The 10,811-nt window shown below is 46.1% G+C and overlaps 1 protein-coding gene across 1 annotated transcript; it reads left to right on the forward strand.

The window, feature by feature from the left end:
* Window positions 1-119: 119 nt before the first annotated feature.
* On the forward strand, window positions 120-6,816 carry LOC306946207 (cytochrome P450 2J4-like; the record flags this gene model as incomplete). The annotated part of the gene is made up of 10 exons (XM_079535180.1): window positions 120-163; window positions 248-449; window positions 945-1,107; window positions 1,313-1,462; window positions 2,978-3,138; window positions 3,907-4,083; window positions 4,340-4,472; window positions 5,333-5,520; window positions 5,753-5,891; window positions 6,641-6,816. 10 exons carry the CDS (start codon window positions 120-122, stop codon window positions 6,814-6,816), a joined length of 1,533 nt encoding a protein of 510 aa, XP_079391306.1.
* Between the last annotated feature and the right edge of the window lie 3,995 nt (window positions 6,817-10,811).

Here is a 10,811-nt window from a genome sequence, read left to right on the forward strand (position 1 = left end):
GGACCGTGACGGTGAGGGAGGGCCGTGCGGGAGCCGCCGGGCTGTGGGAAGGCGGCGGTGGGAGACGGGAGCGGAGCGGGGAGCTGCCGGTGCGCTGAGGGTGGGCTGTCGTCGGCGAGATGAGAGATGCGCGGGTGGCGTCGAGGAGGGCTTTGGCGAACGCGTGTGGCTGAGGCTGAGGCAGCGGCGGCCCAAAGGCAGCCCCGAGGCCGGGCCGGCCCGAGCCCCTCTGCGGTTGTGCCCACAGCTGCGGCCGCACCATGCTGCGCTTCCTGTGGGACAGCGTCTCCCTGCAGATGCTCTTGGTCTTCCTCTTGGTCTTCCTGCTGGTCGCTGACTACATGAAGAGGAGAAAGCCCAAGGACTTCCCCCCCGGTCCTTTTGCCCTGCCGTTCCTGGGAAATGTGCAATTTTTGTTTGCCAAAGACCCCTTGGCCACAACACAGAAGGTAAGAGGACTTTCAGCATGGTGAGGGGACCCACCCAAAGCAATCACATTAAATCCAATGGCCCACAGAGAGCTTTCCACAAGTGGGAAGTAGGTTGGCCCTTGATCAACTGCAACTTTGATAAGGTTTGGCTTGGAATACAGAGCCACATCCTTTGGGCAAAGGGCATGGCACTTCCACTGCATCCGTACGTGGGTGTGAGGACAAGGGTGACTGGAAAGGGAGTTAACAACAGCTGAAAACTTTTGCTCACCTGAGTATTGCAAAGCCTCAAAAATGCAACCTGGAAAGTTTTATATCTAATCCTGAACACTAACTCAAGAAACAAGGAAAAAGACTGCAAACAATCAAGCCAGTATTTATCGCATCACTCTCCCAGGTTCAGCTTGCCCTATTTCCATTTCAAATCTCCTTGTCCTTCCCTATGGGTACAGGATTCTAGGAAAAAAAGTCCTTGCAAATCAATCCCATATTATATACTTACCCCCTTCCCAGATAATTGAAGAACATGGAGATATCTTCAGCATGCAAGTAGGCACCCAGTCTTTTGTGATCTTAAATGGGCTGCAAATGATCAAGGAAGCCCTTGTGACCCAGGGAGAGAATTTCCTGGATCGCCCAGAAATTCCTATCAACACAGAGATCTTCAACAAATTGGGTGAGTTATCAATAGTTACACATATCTGAAGCACAGTGAAAACAGCATTCTTTTGGACATACCAGGAGAAAAGCTGGGGGAAACGTTGTAGCTTCACTTTCGCTCTGAACATGGCTACATTCACAACTCCTCATTTATCAGTATGCTGTCCAGTTTCTTCCCCTTGCTGAGAGCATCTTTGCTCACTGTGGAATGCTTCTGCCAGGGCTGATCTCCTCCAATGGGCACCTGTGGAAGCAGCAGAGAAGGTTCACCTTGACCACCCTCCGAAATTTTGGCCTGGGGAAGAGGAGCCTGGAGGAGCGGATCCAGGAGGAGTGCCGGTTCCTCACGGATGCGTTCAGGGATGAGCAGGGTGAGGAGCACTTCCCTCAGCAGTTGTGCTGAAGGCAGAATCCAGCTTGGACCATTTTAATTTCCCCTATGCTAATGCCTGCTGAAAAATCATAGAACCACAGAATCATTATGGTTGGAAACAACCTCTAAGATCACCAAGTCCAACCCCAACCCATGCTCAGTATGTCCACTAATCATTTCTCTTAGTGCCACAGTTCCTTTTTCTTGAGAACCTCCAGGGATGGTGACTCCATGACCTCTCTGGAATCATATGCCAATGTCTGATCAATCGTTCTGAAAAGAAATTTTTTGTAATATCCATCCTGAACCTCCCGTGGAAAAACTTAAGGCCATTACCTCTTATCCCATCATTGTTGTTTAGGAAGTTAGGCCAAACCCCACTTTGCTCTCGCTTCTTTTCAGGGAGATGTATAGGGCAATAAGGTATCACCTGAACCTTCTCTCCTCCAGACTGAACCATCCCAGTTCCTTCTGCAGCTGGCTATCAGAGTTGTTTTCCAGACCCTTCACAGCTTCATTCCCCTTCTCTGGACATGCTCCAGAGACTCAATGTCTTTCTTGAAGAGAGGGGCCCAAAACTCAACTCAGCACCTGTATGGGAGATGCTGAGTCATGGCCTCAACCATTGATTGAGCACCTGAGGAAAGGACCCCCTCAGCCCTGGGAGCACAGGTGAAGGCAATTCAGCTCTGTGACAGAATTCAGCTGTGTGACCAGAAGGGGTGGAGCCTGGCTGCACCTTCTTAGACCTCATTTAAGGGCTGACTGCCACTAAGGAAGGATCTCTTCTTGGAGATCTGTCCTTGGTGAAGCTTTCCTGTGTGAACCTGGAATCTTCTGCTACAGATAAGCAATCTTTTTCCCATCCTTTATAGTACTTTTCTATTGTGTCACTCATTCTGTCATCATATCTTTGTTGTAATGCCTTTCTCGTTGTATTGATCTGTCTAGTTACTACAGCACCCAAGATGTGGCCTCACAAGTACTGAGCACAGAGGGATGATCACCACCCTGCTCCTGCTGGCTACACTGTATCTGATACGAGCCCAGATGCTATTTTCATTCTTGGTCTCATGGGCATACTCATCTTCTGCTAGCTGCTAACTAACCCACCAACATCCTCTTTCTCCTCATCTCATAAGCAATGCTAAGCAATCATCTGCCAGCATCCCAGACTCCTTCTATAAGTGTTTTGCCCTGAGATTAACTGATAGATGCAACTGTGTAACACTCAAAACAGTATTCTTAGCCTACCTTTGTCTATTGCTCCTTTTGAGATCTCTGGGAAATTCCATGGGCCAGTTAACACCAATATTCTGAATTAACACCAATGATGTTTGCTCTTCTGAAGCTGTTTTGCATTTTCCTTTCTAAGCAAACAAGCATCTCCAAGCAGGTGCCCATCCAGGATCTTTCATCCCACTTACTGAATATTTTCCTCTGATGATGGCACTTTCTTCCCCTTGTCTGCAGAGACCGGAAGAGAATGATTGTTCCCTTTTTCCTTCTCCAGGAAATCCTTTCAACCCTCACCTTAAAATCAACAATGCTGTTTCAAACGTTATCTGCTCCATCACCTTTGGCAATCGGTTTGAATACCATGATGGAAACTTCCAAAACTTGCTGCGGCTGATGGATGAGACTGTTACCCTCCATGGGAAGATAATGAGCCAGGTACAGCCCCCCCCACCCCCAGAACAGAACAACAGACCTCAGCAATCCTCATGTGTTGGCCTTGTAGACCCTTCTCCATTTTTGTAGCACTCCTTTGGATGCTTTCTGTTAGTTCTATATCCTTACGTAATACAGCACACAAAACTGCACACTGCTCAGGGTGAGGCCCTCACAAAACGTGGGGGCTGGCCAAGCCCAGGAGCTGTTTCTCCTTGCTCTGGAACCATGACATTTTCTTTGCTGCTTCCCACAGCTTTGTGGTGCCTCTTCTCCCTTAAGATGTTCTGGTGCTGGTGCAGTCCCCAGTGGTCACAAAGCTGAGCTACCCCAGCTGGTTTTCCTGTGCTTTGGGAAGGAAATGAATACAGCAGAGGGTTTGGGTGGGTCCCTAGGAGAGGTTATGGGAAGGAGCAATATTAAAGTTTCCAAGAGCACTCATTGCCATTCCTCTTTCCATTGCATCGAGTACATCTGCCTGTAATTTATTTCTGCCACATTCTCAAGCTGTGCAATGCTCACATTGCTCTCTTTCATCACTGCTCCTGTCCACTGAGCACCAAGCTTCTTGCTCTAACTATGAAGAATGCAGTAATCTCTCTGACGGTGGAGATAGCAATCCTTTGTCATGCTCTTCTGGTGAGGAGTTAATTCCATCTACTCTGCTGTTGTAGGGTTGTGGCTTTGCAGGCTTTTCAAGTTTTGAGAACAATTTGGGTTTTCAGTCCTTTACTCAATTTCCTTCTTTTTTTCTTTTTTTTCTATCCAAAGCTGTACAATGCTTTCCCCTCTGTAATAAAGTACCTCCCAGGATCTCACCAAACCATTTTTGAAAACTGGAGACTCATGAAAGGTTTTGTGAAAGAGAAGATCAGCAAACATAAGGAAGACCTGAACCCCTCAGAGAGCCGAGACTTCATCGACAGCTACCTGCAGGAGATGGCCAAGGTCAGCAGTGTGGAGCAAGGCCTTCCTCAGTGGGGACAGGAGATCAGGAGGGCTGAGAAGCAAATGAAATTCCCCACCTGAGCTGCTGGTGTGTCCGTATGTGAGCTCAGGATGGACATTAGTTTTGGGGCATCCATTGGAGGAATGAGGATGCAGAGGGCCAGCAGCTTCTGCCAAAACCCTTGAGGTGGGACTGAGTCTGATTTTGGGGGAAGTTCTTGCTTTTAATGTGGCACTAACACTTGATTTTCTGAAGCCCAATGGCAGTGATTTCTGCGAGGATAACCTGGTTGCATGCACTCTCGACCTGTTTTTTGCTGGGACTGAGACCACCTCCACAACCATCCGCTGGGCCCTGCTGTTTATGGCCATATATCCAGAGATTCAAGGTATGAGTAGAATGTGCACAGCTCTCTTGTAGCTTGGTGAGATATTCTGTTCAGGCCAAGAGAGGAGAAAAATTTGATAAGATTCAACTAAAGCAAGTGTAGAGTTTAGCACCTGTAGAGAAATAACCACAAGCAACAGTACAACAGTTTGGGGATGGATGACCTACTGGAGAGGAGCTCTGCCAAGAAGGACCCCTTTATAAATACCTAAAAAGTGTGGGAGGCAATTGTATGTGGCTGGACTCTTTTCAGTGTTGTTTAGTATAGGAAGAGGAGGAACAGCCAAAAACTGGAACATAGGAAGTTCCACACAAATTTGCAGAATTGCTTTAGAGTAGAGGTAACAGAGCACTGGAAGAGACTGCCCTGAGTGCTTAAGGTGTCACCTCCTTGGCAGATACTCAGGACTTGCCTGGATGTTTACACATGTGACCTACAGTAGGGAAGATGCTTAAGCAGGAGAGTTGGACTCGATCCCTAGTGATCTCTTCCAACCCTTGCAATTATGTGAATCCCTCAGTACTCTTGCAAATTAGGCACAGGAAAGTTTGGTGGTTTGTTTGTTTGTTTTTGCATTCAGCCATATGCCTCTGCTATGATGATCCTTGCCCTTCTAATATTGGAATACCAACAGACAAAAGGGGCAACCTCTCCAACAAAGGCTGGCATTTGGGCAGAGGTGACAGGTGCACTGCAAAGAGCTCAGGGCCCCTTTAGTACCTGAAGGTGCAAGATGCCCTGGTGATACATGATTGATGTGGGATGATCCTTGGGGGAGCCAAACAATAAAAATGACATGGTGTCCCCAGGGGAGCTATGGCTTTGCTGCACTATAGCTGATGCTTCCTCTTTCCAAACAGCCCGTGTGCAAGCAGAGATTGATGCTGTCATTGGGCAGACACGGCAGCCAGCCTTGGAGGACAGGGACAAGATGCCCTACACCAACGCCGTCATCCATGAAGTGCAGAGGAAAGGCAACATCATCCCTTTCAGTTTGCCTAGAGAGGCAATGAAGGACACAGTCCTGGCTGGTTTCCACCTGCCCAAGGTAACTTGACTATACATCAGACAAGTCTTTAGGAGAACACTCCCATTTCCCAGTCCACAAAGGGACAAAGCAGCAGCATCCTTACCCCGCCCAGAGATCACCCCTGAGGAAAAAATACTTGTGGTGGATTTGAATACAGATGTTCTTCATGGCAAGCACACAGGAAAGTAAAATTTTTCCTCCTGTTGGCAGTGGCAGAGAGAGTGCAAAGTGATTTTCTTTCTTTTCGCAGGGCACTATTGTAGTCCCAAACCTATCCTCCGTGATGCTTGACAAGAAGGACTGGGAAACCCCTCACAGTTTTAACCCTGAGCATTTCCTGAAGGATGGTCAGTTCTGGAAAAGGGAGGCTTTTATGCCATTTTCTATAGGTAAGATCAGCTGCAGTTTGATGCTTCTGTGCTGAAGCACTGGGATGGGGCTTTCAGCTGCATAAGGGAGACCCTGAGCAAACTAGTGATGGTAACAGCAGGCAGTGGCTGCACGCAGGAGGTGCTGCTATCCTACTGCCCATAATGGTGCAAACTGAACCCTTCCTTAGCAGTGACCATGCAGCCACCTCAAAGCACCACTCTCATCTCTTAGCCCCTTATTCACAAACACAGGAGCCAGGAAAAATGCTGGAGACCCCAACAATGCTTTCAGCAAGGTGAGAGCAGTGCTCTGTGCTCCCAGTCCCACACAGCTGAGTCCAATCGGCTTTGCCACCACCACCACAGGGTGCCCTGTCCTGGTCAGCAGCTTCCTGGTGGAGAGTGATTTTAGCATCTCCAATTTCCTGCCCAAGAATGACATGCTTTCTCTGGTGATTTGGCTCCAAGCTGGGCTCATGGGGACTGCACGTGAAGCACTGCTCATCCCAGCAGGGTAGGGTAAAATGTGTGTGTCTACACTGACATGCATGTGCCCTCACTGCAGCACCCAGCTGGGGGCAGATCGTGCTACAGCTCCATGAGGAGCTCAGCTGGGATGGCAGTCCTGGTGCTGGAAATGTAAGGTGGGCACAGGGATGCGGGCAGGGTGATGTTCCTGCAGGAGGTGTTTGCTGAGGCTTTTCCAGCAGAGAAAGCAGCTGGGCAGCCAGCAGGGCTGAATGGGCGCTGGGCGGCTGTCTCCGCAGGGAAGCGCGCCTGCCTGGGTGAGCTGCTGGCCCGCGCCGAGCTCTTCCTCTTCTTCACGGCTCTGCTCCAGAAATTCACCTTCCAGGCTCCCCCGGACACCATCTTCGACTTCAAATTTATTCTGGGCATGACCTTGGCCCCGCGACCCTACATGATCTGTGCAGTGCCTCGATAGGGAGTGCGGCCTCTGTTCTGAGGGAGAACTCTCAGCTTCAAATGGTATCCACTGACTGACCCCTCACCAGCTGCCATGGGCCATTGCAACAGCAGCCTTACACGTTTTGTTTCTTTTAAAGTAATTGCCAATTCTCTTTCTTTTACAGGCACATTTTACACACTGTATCAGCTGAAAAAGATTGGTCAGGGCACTTTTGGGCTTGCAGCCCAGCACTGTCAATGATTGAGGTACTCAGGACTTTCTTAATTCCATGTCTGATGGCCATGCATCACAGCTGTGGATCAGTAGTGGAAGGGAGCAGTACAAATAGTGACTGGAAATAGTTTCTACTTTGATCTTAGGAAAACTGTTAGAAGTACACTGATGCCCTGTGACATCTCCCTCTCTTGCACATTAATAAATCCCAACTGAAGCATTTTTGATGTGAAGCATTTTGCAAAGTGATGACCAGCACAGCCTTTTCAGCACTGCCTGCAGTCTCCAGCCATGCCAGCATTTGGGGGCAGCAGGGGGTGGGATGTAGAGTCATGTTGAGCTTGCACAGCACCAGCTCTCCCTTAGCAGAAAGGAGGGCACAGGAACAGCACAGGCCGTTCTTTCAGAGCTGATGAATATTCATGATCCGAGCTCTGTGAGCAAACCAGCAGGAAAACCACCAAAGCTGGTGGCTGCGTTCTGCCACACCACTGCAATGAATGCAGTGACAGGCACTCAGAGGATGACAAGTGCCATTTCTGACATCCGTTTACAGAGCATCTGCAGCTGGTGGTAAAGAAATTGTGGATCCTGTCTCCTAGAATAAGCTAAATTCTTTCTCCCCCACTGAATCTTTCCCCCAAACCTGAATCTTCTCCACACCTGGTTAGGAGGCAGCAGGGAAGGTTGAGCTGACACTGCAGAGCTGCCTGGTAAAGAAGCGGCACACCATTTCTCCCACGGTTGCATACTGACCAAGCACAGTTCTGTAACACATAGCACAATTCCAGACAACAGTTTGGACGAAGATGATATTTCTGGCACTCGTGGCTCCTGTTTCACAGATCTGTAAGGGAGAGATGTGAGAAAGTTATCTAGGAAACAAACACATTGATACAATACAGGAACCTTGAGCAGGTTTCCTACTAGATGCATAATGAGGCCTTCCTGACCCTCTTCTCCCCACTCCCTGGCTGCCACGCAGCCACTACTGTGTCCTCCTGCACCCAGCAGCCTTTACTCCCTCCTCCCACGCTCAGGAAGGCAGCAGCGGCTCCCCTCGAGCTGAGGGGCTGAAAACATTCACAGCTGACAGCCTCTTTCCTTCCCTTCTCCCTGAAATAAACACCTGCATTTCTATTCTTTGATGGGTTAAAATGCTTTTAGGTCCTGCCTCAAAAAATGATGAAAACCAATTCTTCCAAATCTGGCCATTCACTTCTCTCTCACTGGCTATTTCCACCAGCTCAAAGTCCCTCCCTTTTCCACAAGATAGTCCCCAGCTCCCCTCCTCATGGAGGATAAGAGACCAAGGTAATAAAAGTGTTTGCTTACATATCAGGCTGCTCAGGCCAAGGATTAGGATACAGACGAGCTCTGGTACAAACAGGTCAGAAATGAGGACCTTGAAGGAAACTAGGCTCTTTCCTCCTGCTGATCTTCACTCTCAAGTCTTCTTTTCCAAATAATAATGAGCAGAGAGCTGTCCTATTAGGTGTGGCTGAGGAGAGCATGCAGAGATCTGAACTTCTTTCAGTACCAATAAGCAATTATGTAAGTCATTCAAGAACTAATTTCTAGCAGCTTTTAACCTTTCCACTTCACCTGCCCAGTTCTCTGATGATTACTAGAGGCAACTAGCTGGACAAGGAAGCAGAACATAAAGCAGGAATGAACTGGGAAGGGCATCACACATCCAATTTGTTGCTGCAAGACAACAATATCCCGTAAGGTAATATTTGATACAGTGTGACTGGAACAGCACACAATTATTTCATACGTTGCCTAGAAGAACAGATGCTTGCATTAGCTAGGTACCATTAAGGGCATAACTGAGAAAAAAGACACCAATGAATTCATTTTAAAAATCTTTATGTGAATATAAAAGAATCATTTCCAAAGAAATAAAACAAAAAGAAGTTTAAAAATTAGTGCAACTTTTCAAGTTCTATGCAATACAGTGTTTACATTTGTTTTCAACTGACAATGTAGACACTGATACAACATGAAATCTTACCTCTAGCTGGACTAGTGGAGGAAAAGGAAAAAAGCAAGGAAGCCTTAAGAAAATTATTTTACTAGACATTATCAACTCAAACAATTATTTTTGTTTTCTAATTTCTAGACTATGGCTACTTAAAACATTGGTATTGCTTATATTTTTTACTTTCAAGTAAGTGTATATTGTAGAAAATAGAATACCTATATACATATATATTTCATGAAGAAAAACTTAGGTGAAAAATTTATTTTTAGTGACCGTTTCTTAATCCATTACAATACAGTTGTTCTAAAAATCATCTTCTCAAAACTGCTGCCTGATCCACCTTGAGTAAAAGAACCCAACAGCCCTAAATTTCTATTATTGCTACAAAGCATTTCTCCTCCCTTGTGGTTATTTTCTTAGATCTTATATAAAAGAAAATTGTGAGTTAAATGATATGTCACTTATTTTTGCTTCTCGGGATTCATACTACCCGTTTTACCAGAAACCAACCAGAATTACCAATAGTGCTGATGAAATTCAGCAGTATTCCACAGTGTCACCTCAGATGAATCTGTTCCTAACTGTGAAATCTGGAAATGCACACTGCATCAAAAGCGTTGGATTGATGTAGTTCTGCTGTTATGTGGCATGTGAAATGTAGCTACAACACAGCAGTTCTACTCGTAGCTTTTGTTTCATGTTAATGATGTTAACAATACTTTTATTCCTCTTTGCACACCCAGATGAGGTGAAGTGAATACGACAGTATGGCTTAGATTCAAATAATTATTTCTGCGCATCACTTCCTCATTCACAGAGCATAACCCATAACAGCCACTGTTCTGCAGGTTCCCTAAATTCTAAAGAAACACTAAATAACATTGTATTTACCCATCTAAGTTTTAACAGTTTGGAAAAAAGCCAAGGAAGAAAATTTTCTCCAAATACCTGAACATTTTAAATGTTTGCATCCTCAATAGGTTTACTGGAGACCACTCCTACTCTGAAAAAGCCTTATTCCCATCTGTAATTAGGTATTTAAATTTTTCATTTCTGCTTAGAAGATAAGCTTCTAATTAAATAACAAGGAGGTTCTTGGTCATTTTTTGGTCCCAGGGTCCGCAGTTTTGAGAAGATTATAGAGATATTTGCTCCAAGGTTTTCACTATTCAGCACCTGACACGACTACTGACACAGCTCTACTACCGTGAGAAACACCGCATGTACCAAGCCTATTAACTAGATGAGTACTTGAAGGATGTCCAGAGTTTTCATGCTGTAAAGAACAAAAGCTAAGAGACTCATTCAACACCATCAACAACAGGTTCATATTTCACCAGAACACGCTGAAGTACCAGGCTTTAAGAAATGTAAGCATCCTGCTAGGGCTTACTCTCATGTTCTACTGCTCACCACCATCTCCCACACCACCACCAGATTAAACACACAATTGTATCTTAAGAATACAAAAAACAAAACCATCGCTGCCGCAGTCAAAGACTTCAAAACTCAAGAGGTAGTCAAAGAAGCACAGAGTCCTGAAGAACACAAACTGACAGACACAACTGTTCAAAAGCAGTTTGTTGGAATGTTCTTTGCTCATACAACCCGACCTTTCAGACGAATCTGGCTTTTAAATAATACCTTGTATAGATGTAAGTTTCACAAGAGGAAATCTTTATGCAGTGCTTAGGTGTATAAGACTGTAAGCCATCAACACTATTAAGAAGCAATGCTTACTAAGTATTACAAATGAGAAGTTTCCTTTTCTCTGGCATTGCATACAATGCCCAAGAAGGCAGAAGGGAAG

The sequence above is a fragment of the Tetrao urogallus genome, assembly GCF_951394365.1.
Source record: "Tetrao urogallus genome assembly, chromosome: 5".
In the NCBI taxonomy this organism is placed as follows: Eukaryota; Metazoa; Chordata; class Aves; order Galliformes; family Phasianidae; genus Tetrao; species Tetrao urogallus.